This window comes from Porites lutea, chromosome 4 (genome assembly GCF_958299795.1).
Source record: "Porites lutea chromosome 4, jaPorLute2.1, whole genome shotgun sequence".
In the NCBI taxonomy this organism is placed as follows: domain Eukaryota; kingdom Metazoa; phylum Cnidaria; class Anthozoa; order Scleractinia; family Poritidae; genus Porites; species Porites lutea.
This window is the reverse complement of record NC_133204.1, coordinates 47,228,631-47,244,537: the sequence shown is the minus strand read 5'-3', so window position 1 is coordinate 47,244,537 and position 15,907 is coordinate 47,228,631. Positions and strand designations below refer to the sequence as shown.

Below are 15,907 nucleotides of genomic sequence, written 5' to 3'. Positions count from 1 at the left end.
AAGTGTAGCTGTTCAGTGCGGGGTTCGGACAGTCTTAAAAAAGTCCTTGAATTTGTACCCTGCAGCAGAGGCCCTTTGATCTTCCTAGATAAGTCGACTTCTCTAGGAAGATCGAAGGGCCTCTGCTTGCAGGGTATGAATTTTAGGGCGAGTCCTTGAAATCCATTTCTCCATATTTCTGAGCAAGTCCTTGAAAAGTCCTCGAATTTTCTTCAACTTAGAATACAGTGGTCTGGAAAGTGTTTTTTTTATGCTTTTTGGTTGTCCAAGACAAGATTTCCAAACACTCATCCTCTCTATTTTCTTTATGAATTATTAACGAGTTTGAGAAAAAAGAATGAGACGCAATGGATAACACCCGAGACGTAGAGGAAAATCGATGAGAGCTAAGGAAAACCAAAGACCACCTGCTTAGTGAAAAGTCCCCCAGACTGACTCAGCGTGAAAGAAAAGTACACTCAAAATCCGTTAATATTTAGAAAAACTTTAAGGAAAGGCTTTTCCCAGGGACAAAGAAAACTGACCGTAATAACGTAAGATGCATTGAAGACACAAATGTTACATTTTCCAGGTATAATTATAATTTTATTACTTACAATTGCTCTTTACTAGTTTTAACTCAAATGTAGTAGGAACAGTTTACAAAATTACAGCAAGAAACCTGTTTGAGAGAGCTATACTACAATGACAACTTGACTTCAAAAAACGCCATTCCTTGCCTACTTGCACGGAAAAAAAAATTGTAATTCACCAGATACAAATCTGCTCGGATTTTAAAATTGTGACTGCACAATTTTTATCCGAATTAACCAGCTTTTAGGGGCTCAAAAATTTTACCATGTTTTAGGCGTTTGGAATCAACAGTAAAAAAGAAAGAGAAATGTCCGTTGTGTAGTTACGAAATGCTCTGACTAAAACAACAAGTTGAATGAGAAATCAAAAAGGCACATTTAATACTGCAATAACTGCAAGGGCTCAACTATAAAAAAATACTTTGGAATCTACGGATCGAAGAATGTGAACGCAGCAAATGTTAAATCCGACTTAAGGTACGGTAAAACGCGCAACAAAACACATGCAACTTGTCTTGCAACACTGCTCCAAAACCAGTGGAATAGCGATGTTGCGCTTTTTACCACCAACATCAATTAGTCGTCTTCCAACAAACCAGACTGTGAACAGGTTTGAACGTGGGTGGTAAAACGCGCAACATCGCTTTTCAACCGTTTTGTACCCATGTTGCAAGACAAGTTGCACGTTTTTGTTGACCCTTTCACCGAAGCTTTAAAGTTTCTCAGTCCTACTGAAACACAAACAATTAGTTTTGGACGTCGCTGCACGACTAAAACGTGACATTTTTAAAGTTCACGTTGTATGGAGGTTGTAAGTTTTCCAGCTTGTTTTTTTTCTGACATTGGATATAATCCTTAAGAATTCAACTACAGAAAAATTCGCCAACATTTGACAAATTGAACTGCTAGGTGGAACACCGTATTTATTCGATTAACCGCCCTGGGCGCTTATTAAATTTTTGGACCTTGAGAGTGGCCGCTTATTCGAGGTAGGCGCTTATTCGAGGTTAGGCACTTATTAAATTTTCACTATTTTCAGCAAGTGTAGTATTTTTATCTTGCGACAAATCAAAAAAAGGTAATAACAAAACGAGAAGATGTAACAAAGCAAGTTTCTGTAAAATACCCTGAAAAAAACTCCATCTTCGGGGAAGTCTCTTATTAGTACTAATTCATTTTTGTTGGGTGGGAGGGAGAAGGGGGTGGGTTTTGAATGTAGGCGCTTATTTGAGTTTGAGTGGGTGGGGTGGGGGTGGGGGTGGCCGCTAATTCGAGGTTGGGCGCTCATTCGAATAAATACGGTAGTAACGACGAAGTTTGAATCGGCACGAATTTACTCTTTTAGGGAAGTTTTAGTTGCCGTCGCCGTCAGGGTTACCTAAACTCCCTTATAAACTGCAAATCAACGAAAGCTGGGATTTCCAGCTATTATTCACTATTTTTATTAAGCAAAAAGTAATCTGTGTTAATCCGCCTACTTTCGTCTGTGTGAGTGATCTGCAGGAGGTTTCTCGTCTTATTAGAGCCGACTGCCTTAGTACCTAGACTTAACCACAACGATGACCCAACCAAAAGGGACTTTAGGAAGTCTAGCCTGCCGTTCCTCAGGCGAGGGAAGGCAAGCGCGAAGCGAGCGGGAAGCCACAGGCACGCGCGACTCCCACACTTTTTCCCGTCACGCGTGTCTCGCGCTCCAGGCCCGCTTCGTGCCCGAAAAACGCGAAAACATAGCACCTGTTCTACAAGTTAAGAAGGTCTTGCTTAACCCTGAAAGTCCCAAAAGTGACCAACATCAAGTTTCTCCTAACAACATCAATAGATAATCAAGAGAATGGGACATGAGAATTCAGTACAAAAATGATTACCAAAAGGACAATGCTTTGATCTTTCAACAAATTCTCTCAGCCAGTTTTTCAAGGAGACGTATGGAGATCAGTAGGGAGAATTTTTATGTGGATATTGGGGCTTAAAGGCTTAATACTTTATGTGTAGATGTCTCCTGAAATTGGAGACGTCTACAGGAAGGTAAGTACTTTGAATTCAAAATAAATAATATCAAATGCTCATTTTAAATGACAGTGCATTATGCAATAGTGTTGTATTCTAAAGACCACTTGACCATTAGCTTAACAGCTCGGGATCCTTGATGTGTTTCTTTAAATATTTCATCATTGAAAATGTCTGGAACCTTTTTAAACCTGAAAAACAGGAGTTGACAGGTTACATAAAAGAAATTTAAAAAACAACATTAAAACATCACATGATATAGTAATCACGACCATCAAACCGCATTAACAGCAACACATCCTACTTTATTTATATAATTATCATTGTAAGAAGCATGAAAGTACTAATGTGAACACTTATTTAAGTCCTGCCAACACGTATCTGGATATTTTCAAAAGCGCAGGCTATCTCAATCCGATTCCAAACCGAGACACTTGAAAAAAAATTGTTCTTACCGAAGACTTGGTACAGCTGTTCATCACAAATTGTAAATCTCTTATTTTTAGGATCCTAGAATGATAACAAAAATATTTAATTTTTAAACATAGTTCTACAAGAAACTGGAGAGTCAACAATTAAGGTGGCTTGCAGAGTTAACTTTTGTAGAAGTAAAGCTCTGGTAACTCTTGTAGTGTGTCTAATTATGAAATGAACAAAAAAAATAATGTTCTGCAAAACATTGGATAAATGTTTGTCATGGTTGAGCTCCTAAAGTGTCCAACTCTTGTAAGAGATCACCTATCTAAATAACCAAATTAGTTTGCCTCCGTCAAAAGATTATTGGTAAAAGCAGTCTTGTAAGCTACAACTCATCACAAAGTACCTAACCTGAGATCAGGCCCAATTTTAGCAGCCTCCATACATTCTCTCTAACGTGCTCGTGCTAAAATCTCTTTTCTTTTCGCCTTCCTTATCTCAGGTTATAAAGTACCACCAAACCTTAGCATTTCAGGTCACAATAATGTTTATTGTTTAAAGGTGGATGACACTTCCCACAGTACAAAACTCTATCCTATTCCAGTAGATGCAGTCAACTCTCACCTTGCGGACACCCCGATAATACGGACAGCGGCTTAATCCCAGGCAAAAATATATTGCAGATGTTTGACTGAAATAAACTCCTGCTATTACGGACTCTCGCTAATGAGGACACTAAGTTGAGGTCCCTACACTTTCTTCTATAAAGGTAGTTGACTGTAATGCAATTTGCTTCCCTAATACTTATACATTGGAAGGTGATTTATCCATTGGATAGTTATCTGGCATTTGAACAACCAGGGCCAGCTGGTTAAAATGGAAGGTTTGAAAGCAATTCATATGTTAAATCTTGTTTTGTTACAATGTCATTTTAATAAAAATAACCATTACCAGGGCAACAACAGAACTCGCTGAAAAGTGCCTCAGTCTAAAACTTGCTGTCCTTGAAATAACTAACAGAATTAATTTGATGACCTGTTATTTCCCAATCATTTCAGAATGCACCATGGTAATGATTACTTTAACTTCTAATAATTAGTAACATGACGAAAACTGTCTATGACTCTAATATATTTTCTCTCAATACCGGTATATTGTGTCTATATAAAGTACCATGAACTAGATAGATACCTCCAACTTTCTCTCTCTTATTATTTCCCACATTTTTTTCACAATATCACTTCTTGCCATCTAGAAAAAAAGAACAAGGTTTCCTGGCAAATTTAATAATTGCTACTCCAAGTTAATTAGAGCTCTATTACATGGAAGGTGAAAAACAGATTGTATGGTTCCATTGTGTTGTATTGCTTTATTGGCTTAAACCCTTCCCTCCCCACCCCCAACCCCTCTGCAAATTCAAGTTCAGCTTCATAAATTCCTTTAAAGATGTGTCCTTTCTGAACCCCCTCCTTCTTGGAATTTCTGACTACCCTCCATCAGTGGGTATGGATATTTTCTGGAAACACAGTCAGATTGTTTAACAATAGACCTCATTCAAGAAACCCAACATCTTTGCAGGCACTTAAGGACTAGTAGGATAAAAGCGATACCATTACTGGAAGTATCCCCTTGGATAGGATCCTGTGTAACCTCTGTTTAATGTGAACTTTCAGTTTTTGAAATGGAACATCTTGAGATGTCCTGTTAGTTGTTAAATTATTTAGGTAAGCATTTTTCTGAGCATGATGCACCTAGGATTATTGCTACCCCCGCCTGGACAGGGTACTAGTCTGTGGCAGTATGTCACTGATTCCTATTTATACACCATGTACATATCCGCTAGATAGCATTATCCAACATTTGAACACCAGGGCCTGGGTGAAGAAAGACAAGGTGGAGCAAAGTTTCTTTCTTTTGGCAGGGCTTGATACCCTAACTTACAGATCCAAAATTAAAGGTGTTAACTGCTTGCTCACCACACCTCCACATTTAAAACATCAAGTCCTAAACTGAATATCATTTGAGCAGAAATAATTTATTGAACAGCATCAGTCCATTATGTACAGAGCAAATGAATGATAAATTTCATTTGCCCTGCAAATAATGAAGTTATCATATTGCATTATTGACTAAGCGTGGAATCAAGATGGCTGGATGTGTCTTTATGGACTGAGAATAGAAGTCAAGGTTGATTAAAATGCAAAAAAGAACAGGGCCAATATTTACCCAACTTGATCGATCAAGTTTGGTCAATAAAGGATTTATCATATGGCCATAAACAGAAATTTTTCGTGCGGGACCAAAATGCAGGAAGTCCCGAGCGGGCAAGATAGGTAGATCTTGCCCACTCAGGTAGCCAATCAGAACACAGCATACACTTCATCTTGCCTGCTCGCGATTCAACCATATAAAAATAAGGTATATTAACTTTCATATCATGCAGGATTACTGAAGGTGTACAGGATTGACTGCTCAGAAAACTCTTTGTAAGATGAAGACTTATGAAAAAGCAACTTACTCTGTCTTGTCCTACAAGTTCAGCCAATACAGGGGATAAAGCCATTAACTTTTTAAAGCCTGCAAACAAATTTCCCAGACCTCATTAGTTTCATAATAAAATTCATACTCATTGCTGCAGCAATCAGGCACTGGTACATGACCTGCATGTAGTTCACTTCAAGCCAGAACTGATACCAAACCATAGAATTTTTCAGCTCAGAAACACACGCATCTGATTGACAAGATATGTCTTCATGCCCTTGCTGAATCTCAGTTCAATCCGTTCAAAATTTACTAAGAAAAGCAATTTTGACTTGACATCATTAAACTGCAAAATAATTATTGATGGCTCTTACCTTTGTTTTCCCCTTTGGTTTCTTTTGATTTTTTTGCACTTGCTGATTTTTTCCTTTCCTTAAAATTTGCAAAAGACAAATAATAAAGAGAGGGTAATGTTACCACAACAAAATCATAAATCTTATTAACTGGAAAAAGACAATGTATCCTCGGTCAGTATACATTTCAGTTAAATCCACAAGTTACATGTAAAACAAAACTGTACCATGTTGTTGCACACACTCACCACTGTTTTCTTTGTGTTTTGCCTCCTTGCTCTAAAGCCTTTTTCATCCTCATGAAGCTTGCGAGCTAACTCAGCATCATCAACAGTATGAGATTCCTGAGGACATTAAAAAGTAAAATATATTGCTATTTAAATTCATCATTTATAAGATTATTATTTCACAGTTTACCATTATATAGCCTGATTAACAGCCAGGTGACATAATTAACGGCAACTGTAAAGTTAATATTTTAATTTAAAAATCTCTTGATTCAATTTTTTGCCTCTGTGGACGCTAAAAATCATTACTATAAAGACAACAACAACCACCTAGTAACATGTTAGATTCAGTTTATTGCACAGTAGTCAAAAAAGGAAGAATGATTCCAATTTCTTCCACCCTTGTTTCTCAGACCTCATGACAATTTGAGACACAATAATTGTAATTATAATTTATTGACCAACCCTTCCCCAGTCAGATGCTAATTTTTAAGCTTCCCCCCCCCCCCCCCCCCACTTAGCTATTTTTTGAACCTCCCAATAATTTGAACTAGTTTCCTTTTCATACATGTATGAGGTTAAGAAAAACCTGGGTAATTCACTGCATTTTATCAAATAAATGGTTATATTAATAAATAAACAAATGGTGAATTCAAATGCTTTGCTTATGAAAATGGAAGTGCACCTGACTACCAGTAGCTAGTCGTGAATATCGGCGAATAGTCATCGAGACGAAGGGCCCTCCGCTCAAATAATTTGAAACAAACAATACAATGTGATTAAAAACCAGGTGGCATCCATTCAGCTATGACCCAGGACTTGAACTTGTGATGCCTGAGAATCAAATCCAGCTAGTGGTAATAATGGGACTTGGGATTCTGGATTGCCACATTGTAGGTCAGATGTGCTAACTACTGGGCCATGCTGCCTTCCATAACCAACGTTCATTCCAAAACATTCTCACACTATTACTTACTTGTTTTTTCTTCTTTGCTGAAGGTTCATCATCCTATAGAACAAATATATAACTACTGGTGAATAAATACATGGGAGTTGTTTCATAAAATCTTAGAAAAGTCCACAACCTCTGAACCCAGAGATAACGGCCATCTCTCTTCACTCCTCATCACTGGGGATGATTGGTGGAAGAGACATTTGCCATTCGGCCCTAAAAATTCTATAATGATGATGTAAATCATGTTTACACATTAATTTTTAACCTGGTAGGACTTCATAGGCTAGGCAGGATTCCGGATTTAAATTTGTTTGAGTTTTATCCCATGAATAAGAAATCCAAGATTAGTGCTAACATAAACTGGTTTAACGTTTGAGTTCTTCTGCGTGGCAGCAAAACTCACTTGCCTTTTGTAAAGAAGGATATATTCCATGAAAAATGACCATTTTTTGGTTGTTTCATGGTGGTTACATAAATTATAAGTGATCTTTTGTCTTTTGTCTGTCATTCATGAACAACATATATTCTACAAGAATAAAAATACTACATCGACCAATCAGTGGATGTTCACCAGATTCCTGACAAATCTACATCATCAGTATGGAATTTTTGTGTCTGAATCACAGATGCTTCTCATGCGAAACATCCAAAGTGATGAAAAGTGGGGAGTGACAGCTGCATTCACAGGCTACAACCTCCCCTGATTCCTCATCCTCTTGGTCACTTCTTTCTGGTTCAACACCATTCGCCTGATCACTAGTTCCATTTTCCTGCTCCTTCTCATTTTCTGTTTCTTTCTCTTGGTTTTCAATCATTTCCATTAACATTGCATCAATTTCTTTTTTCCTAAAATTAAGAAAATTATAGGATATTATTACATATTTGAATATTTTGCAATAATATTGTTTTCTGTAAAATTGATGCCACACAGTCTCACGACCAAAAATTTTGGAAACAATATTCGTATAACATAACAACAGACATCTTCATAAACGATCTAATAATCATATCATTAGATTGAAAAACGTCTGCAAAAGCACACTCTAAAAGATCAAGCTGACTGACTTCAGAGATAAAACACATTCCACAGAAGTATTTCATTCATGAAATATGGCAATATTATTGATATCAACCTCTTTTTAATAGCTTAAATTTGCATCAGACCTGCCAACCCCTGATAAAGGAAAATCTGGAGACTCATGAAAAAAGTCTGAAGATTCTACAAAAAGTAGTGAGATTCTATTTTTTTCTGCCTACAAGCCCTTTTTCCATTGGGGGGGGGGGGGGGGGAGGGGGAGGGGTAAGTATTTATTTTTTAAAATATTACCTTGCTTTATTTGTGGTCATCACATAGCAAAAAAGGCCAAAACTTACAACAATGGGTCATTTCTTCTGGATAAGCCAACTAATCATGGCCACTAAAAAGTGTTAGACAATCTGCCAACAAGGCTTTAAAAGGCACTAGCATTCCCTATTGAATTTCCATTTTACTCAACTCATTTCAGAATGATTTTCCCCAAAAACCGTGAGATTGGGAGTGTTGTTGTGAGCCTGTGAGAAAAGACAAAAAATTGTGTGGCTCACGTCAGAATAGTGAGAGTTGGCAGGTCTGGTGCATTAATTAACCAGTGTAAAAGGTCTGTGAAATAACGTTACTCAATCAAATTCCATAAATTTTGATCGTTGTTTTATTAAAAAGCGCGAGGTAGACACTGAGCAACAGGTCATGAGTCTCTGATTTTTTTTCAGCTGAGACATACTTGCTGTAGAAATTTTGTACTACATTTTGGCCTTTAGTACATCTCTACAAATCTCTGTTGAGAAAAATCACGAGATGTTGGTCTCTGTGCTCTGTTCGTTTAGGCGGCGTTTAGGCATAAAATCAGGGTCAAATATTTTTACCACGAATGAATGACTTTCGTTACTTTTAGGGGACTTCACCAAACGCGTTAGAAAAAGTCAATCTGCTTTTTACACTGGTAAACCAAGTTTTTATTGACGACTATACATTTTATTTCGTAACTTTATTTCGATATTTCACAACTGAGATAAAAGTAAAGCTGCTTGATTTCATATTTTTTAATCTGGAATGTCACATTAATATTACTAGATCTACAAGCAAAAGTACACAAGGGTGTAAAAAATTTTACTGGTAATTACACGAACTTTATTCTCATTTTTATTTCTCGAAACAAAGGGGCTGTGAATAAACAAGCTTGGTTTCTCAAACACATGCTTTCACTTTACCTTCCTAAGAAACTCACACCAAACTTCTCTTCCAGCTGAGTTCGGACAATTCTTGATGTGAGCTTGGAAAGTTCGCCTTCCCTTAAAATGTCTGAGAAAAAAATATGAATAAGATATATAATTTCCCTTGCAAAAGGCTTGAGTAGGAAATCTGAATATCGTAAAATAGAACTCATTTACCTGCCATTGCGCCCCGTATTTCGGCATCCGAAGGATCAGATCCATGACCCGCCATTTTTGTTGTTGTACCATGCGTTTTGAGCATGCACATGCTCAAGGAATCGTTCAGCGGTTACAGATGTCCTTGCAGGGGTGGGCTCAGTCCCGGCCAGGGTACCGGCTCAGTCGATCGTGGCTCTTTCGCCGGGTGGTGAGCTCTATATCTTACCCCGGGAACGGTGGCACAGAAAATAAATATTTTGCGATTGGAAAATTGAAATCCTTATTTTCGGATTTTTTTAATCGAACAAGAAATCCAGAAACAAACTTCATATTTGGATTTCTTAATGAAAATCCATACCTCCAGAGGATCCGAACTGATTCGTGACCAAGATCTGGGTACGAGATTAACTCCCAGTGGTACAAATGTCCTAGTTAGGCGGAAACACTCTTGGAGGCAAAACCACTCAACGCGCGACTTCATACCAGCGAGGGTCGGCCAGATCTTTAGTGGACCTGGATCAGTAAAATTTGCAGCACCGAATTTTAAAATTAAAACAGTCGGAACTGATCCTTGTGGCATTAAGAGTAATAGAAAAAATAAAGAAATAAAACAAAAATAAAATGGTGAATTATATTTGCCCGATCAGTGATTTAGGTTTCCAACACAAATCTTCAACGGGCCCCCGCTTGTAAAATACCGTATGTATATAAAATACAAACACAATTCACCATTTTATCATTTTTTTTCTTTCTTTATTTTTTCTATAAAGCCCCCTGCCGTAAGGGACCAGTTTACTATTTTTAATTTTAAAATCTAACAGGCGGTGGGAAAAATTTGGGCGCGAAGAAAGAACTGGCGCGCGAGAGGGAGACACGCGAAGGAGGTGCCTGTGCTGTATGCTGCCATGATTGCAGTCCATTTAGGGTCACCAGAGATTATAAAGCAGCAAATAAATAGTGGTACTGGCAATTTTAAAGGTTTTAGAGTTTGGCGCCACCGTAATCAGGTAAAAGGCCCTGATTAGAGGGGAGCTAAAAAAAAGCAGTAAACTAATGTAATAAAAATTGGTCAAAATCAGCGAACCAACCGTTCTTATACGATCTATAAATCGATGATCATTTTTAATTTGGCGCACCACCCAAAATTTTCGGGGACCAAAAATCTTTTGAAAAGGAGCCAGTTCCTATTTCTGGTTGACCCTTAAAAGTGCAATAGGTCGCATTATAACTAACAAGAGGATGAATCCACCAATTTTGCAGAAGTACACCCTTCCCCTAAAAAACGCTTAATCTTCCCACGAGGACAGAGGGCTTGATTGTAAGATCGAAGTCTTACAAGTCTCAGAATCCGATGACAGATGAACAAATCTTAGTTTTCTTTCTTCCTTCCTTCCTTATTTTGAAAAAAAAAATAGGTTAAAGATTACGGGGAAAGGGATTAAAAGTGATCCCGAATGATATTTTAAAAAAGTGAAGGTTAAAACAGAGGCATCAATCCTGTTCAGAGTTAGATGCTTCTTGTTAAAACAGTCATTCTCTCTTGGTTAAAACCAATACCATTGTTGCTTAGGTTTAACATGATGTGCACGTCCACTGGTCGCAATCCGTTACACCAATCAAAAGAAGAAAAATGTAAATTATGATACTCCATAGGTGTTTTACACAATAAAATTTCATTGATTTTTGTAAAAAAGGAATAATGAGTTTACTTTATTCACACATGCGCAAATAAGTTCGAAATGATTTTTGAATTGAATAAGTTCTTAACGGCTTCGAAGTTTGCTGGGCTTTTAATGATGGTTGGATTATTTACTTTTAAAGCCTAAAGAAAGGTAAATGTTCAACGAATCAGTTCGTTCTACTGCAAAGCATATCAGATCCATAGTTATGCCAGCTTTTGCTATATTAACGCCATCATCTCTTGACTTTCTAGTGTCTACACGTAAACGAGGTGCCTAAGATCTTGAAGAACTAGTCAAACTGTGAACTTCTTGAGACGCTTTTTAACGTTTGTTCCAGTATTGTAACATATTTTTCCATTTTTCTTCAGGTTTGACTTGAAATCGCCTGGCATCTGACCGCTGAAATCCGGCGGCAATGATAAGGAAAAGTAACAAAAAGATGTCAGCTCCATGGCAGAAAAACAAAGTACGAGGTGTAAAAAGGTAAGTGTCTAAACTGTAAAAAGTTATTTTTATACGATAGATAGATAAAAAATAAAACGAAAGAAGAAAGAAGGAAAGATGGCGTCTACGTTAATAGAAAACTGCGGGTTTTCATGATTTATAGAATTCATGAAAATAGGAGGCATGTGGCTATAAATTGTAGCGTATAAGTAATCACCAGTGTGTTGTGTTAACTTATTTTACAGCTTGAATGGAGTAAGGGAAAGTGCTTCAATAAAAAGATAGGTTTACCGTGCTTGTTTTCGCCCTGAGTGCCCGTAATTCTAAGTGTTTTTACCCCCGCGAAGTGTTCTAGACTTGAACAACTAACCGTCAAAAATTCTTATCATGAATCTTACTAAAATCTAGAGCCTGTTTGTTCAGGGCTATAATTGTCAGCGAAGTGATTTCAAAATCCCCGAAAGTCTTGCAAAATATTTCAAAACAAGAACAGTTTAATGGACTATTATCTCATGTTTCTGTGTGGCTTCGAATGCGGGGGTTCACGTAATTCGTATGTGAATAAATCAAACTTCCTCTATCTTTTTCTCGTAGCAATAACAAGTAGAAAATGCTACTAAAAAGGGGGAGGGTAGACTACGAGTAACCCCCATTAATTCCTCAGGAACAGTAGTAGTAGCGAAACGCGACGGCGCGCGTCAATACACTCATCGCAAAAATTGCACGCTCATGTAAACTCGTCCCCAGGGTCTTCTCATATTTCAATATGGCAGCGCGCGAGCGCGCGTTTGCGCGGTTTGGTAGCAAACCAGAGACATTTTAAGCTGAAAACTCATGCGAGCAAGTTACAATCGGCGTGGATTCTCCAGCCAATCAAAGAGTTCAGCAGTGCAAAAAGTGGGTAAGATTTCTTCTCAGCCCCACACATTTGTTGTGCATGCAGCAATTCACGGGAGCGCCATACAATAAGGTTATATATTTCTCGATCATGAAAAATGATAGAAACATTGGGGAATTTATTGATAAACGGAATTCCGTTGGGCTTATTGTTTACACTTAAGAAAGTAAGAAAGCGTTTTGATCCTTGCAAATGAACATTGGGTGATCCTAGACTCAACTACCAGTAGCCCTACAGATCTTCAGAAACCGGTCTGGCAAGTGCACGCAAGAGCCTTCTGTTTAAATTCTTTTTGTGCAGCCAAATTTGTAGCATTGCACAACAGCACTGTGTCAATATTAAGAGATTTGCACCTGACTTGTAGGGAAGTAGCCATGATAGACCATGATATTTTTCCCAAATCCACCCTAACCTTTAAATCGAACACATTAGTAATAATGTTCCCGCCTTAATGGAATCTTACTGGGTCTAGGAAGGATAATATGCATGGGACCCAAAATGACCAACACTGACGACAACTGTTAGACACAGGCTGATTGGGACCTATGTACACTGTAAGACAGTGTTTATTATCACAAAATCTAAGATACAACAAGAAAATGAAACAGAAAACTATGTGAACATAGAAATACAAAAACAAAACACTTAAGCAAAACTTAAAGTAGAAGTCAGAGCATATAAGATACTGTACGCCATCAAACCCCATTAATAAGGACACTGAGGGGGCCATAGATAGTGTCTGTATTAACTGGGTGTTCATAATTAGGTGTCTGTCTTGAGCGGGTGTCCATAAAACAGGGTTGGATTGTAGTTCATAAAAAGTGTTCATTTCTTTATCTCTTACAGATGGTATGCTTAAGTGATGGGAAGAATGGCCTTAAAGGAATTTGACCAACAAGAATTAAAACTTAAGGTAAATGACCTATACACTGTTGCTTACCGGGTTTCTTAGACCAGGTGCAACAATTAAAATGCAGACTTAGACAAAAATATCTGAAAGCCACAGAAATTCTTCTACATGTACACTGTACCCTGTTTATTTCTAAACTGTAAGATTGTTGACTTGACAAACTGTTTGTCACGCAACCTGGTTGACTGCAACTACTCTAAACCACAGAAACAGCAAAGGCTTCTCTTTTCATTCTTTGTTGATTTTAGAAAAGCTTTTGATTGTATACCCCACGGTGCCAGAAGCTGTTAAAATTTTGATGAACTGAGGAAAGAACATATTCAAGGGTGTTTCTTAGAAGTACATATATATATATGAGTGGATACAGGGCCCAAACATATTTAGTACTTTAAGCTAAATTGACTAAATGCCATAACAAAATTAGAAATTAAACTGTCATTTTAATTAAAACTAAGAAAATATGAAACAGGAGAAAGCAAAAGACAGAGAAAAATCAATATACAACAACAGAGTACCAAAAATCATTTGGACCTACACTGTACTAGTCCCTTTCTGTTTTTTGTTGATTGCATGACATTTTCTTTTGGCTTGTTTAAAACCTGGCATCCTCGCAGTTTTGTTGAAGTACTAAGAGTTGTTTGAAACTTCGTTTGTCACAGTCTGCATTTTGTACATGACCTACAATCTTGGACAAAACTGTTGAGAAAATTGTATACTAGGGGAGCATTTTTCTCAACATCGTAGCTGTACCAGTTCTTCCCTCTCCCCCTTCCCCTGAAAGCAATGTTGTTGTGTATTCAAAAGAAAGGCTAATCCCTGGGCATTTGTAGGAAGCAACATTGAACTGGGGGAAGGGGATTTCTTTCCACAAAGGCGTCGTTTTGGAAATAGTTTTGTTGCGTAGGAAGTGGACATGATGGGGAAAACTTTCTCAAGTAGTTTTGTCCGGGATTGTAGCTAGTGAGTCTGTGCTTTGCACACTGCTTTTTGTACCCTGTTTTTAGTCTGTGGTCTACATTTTGTACTGACCATAATTATTCAAATTACATGATTAAAGAAGCTGAACACAGTTTGATACATGTAGGTTGTAGATTGTTAGCTTTTATTATGTTGTTATTTAAGACTATTTTCTATTAAGTTCAAATTTGGTATAGGTGGGAAAATATATTTATGAATTGACATTCATTAGAGTAAAACTGAGGTTTGGGCTGTTGCTATGGCAATATGGATGATTGAAAACAAGCCTAAAGTTTTGAGTTTGTAACCTTCAAACAGTTTTTAAAATTTTTAAGAAAATGACTTTCTTGAGAAACTTGGCTGTGTTGACCAAACTTCTGTCTTTGTTTAAAAATTATTTTAAGGCTTTTATTGACTCGGGAGTGTGATATGAAAAGGATTTTAGGCAAATTTCGTCAAATTTTAATGGGTTTATTACAAGGTATCTTTTGAGCGCGTAGCGCGACAGTGAGCACGAAACGCGATCGTACTGTCCTACCACACCAGACCAGAAAACCATGTGAACGACTTTGAGAAAGTCTACTACTTTTTAAGTGAGTTTGTTGTCTTGCTTTGATAAATTTTCTTGTTGGTTCTTTTTATGTAGATAACAGAAGAGGCTGTGCTGACAAAAAGTGATGACACAAGACCAAGAGATTTAAAATGTAAGTCCAGACATGAGTGGTTGGTTTAAATAGCCAAAGGAAATAAAAGCCTCCCCCATTTTTCTCTTGTACTTGAGATTTATCTTACAACTTATACACAAGTCATGTACTTAATTGAAATGAAATAAAATAAATAACAGTTTGCAGGTAGCACATCCACAGAGTGGTTCTTCGTCTACCTGATTCCTGGTCGATTTGGAATTTGGAAATGTTTGTTTTTGAGGAGAGAGGAAAACCGGAGTACCCGGAGAAAAACCTCTTGGAGCAAGGGAGAGGACCAACAACAAACTTAACCCACATATGGCGTCGAAGCCGGGAGTTGAACCCGGGCCACATTGGTGGGAGGCGAGTGCTCTCACCACTGTGCCACCCTTGCTCCCCCTTCCCCTATCTCGACTGAGAAAAATCTCAAACTCTTGGCAAAATGGCTCCAACCTTTGTTAGTTACTCTTTTGTTGTTTTTTGTTTTTCACAGTTTGGGGTTAAAATCGGATTAACGTAGATCAACTTGTGAAGACAGTTGACTGAAAGACTCAACATAAGGACATTCTGACAGAAACTGGTCCAGCAAGAGCTTGACTGCAGAGATCAGAGGTGAGGACCAAAATAGGACCTAAGTTACACTGTACTGTACTATAGTACATGAATAAAACTAAGAATTTATTAACAGAAAATGTACCATGAATTAAAATCAATATAACAAGGTGTCCACTTCGATTGGAAAATTTTTTTAGCAACTTGTCACGATCAGTTTTGGATTTTTCAGCCATAATTATGACTGAGTCAATGCAAAACTTATAATATTATTTATAGCACCTTAAACACTCTATTGAGAAAGAAATCTTCTTAAAATCAAGCAATACACAGGCAAAATTAAGATTAAGACAATGG

At 37.5% G+C, this 15,907-nt stretch overlaps 1 protein-coding gene across 1 annotated transcript; it reads right to left on the bottom strand.

Moving 5' to 3' along the window:
- Window positions 1-563: 563 nt before the first annotated feature.
- On the bottom strand, window positions 564-9,519 carry LOC140935955 (uncharacterized). Its single transcript, XM_073385529.1, has 10 exons — window positions 9,440-9,519; window positions 9,260-9,350; window positions 7,708-7,858; window positions 7,034-7,066; window positions 6,079-6,174; window positions 5,852-5,909; window positions 5,515-5,573; window positions 4,188-4,247; window positions 3,035-3,089; window positions 564-2,770 (listed from the first exon to the last, which is right to left on the bottom strand). Exons 1-10 carry the CDS (start codon window positions 9,492-9,494, stop codon window positions 2,694-2,696), a joined length of 735 nt encoding a protein of 244 aa, XP_073241630.1. The 5' UTR covers window positions 9,495-9,519; the 3' UTR covers window positions 564-2,693.
- Between the last annotated feature and the right edge of the window lie 6,388 nt (window positions 9,520-15,907).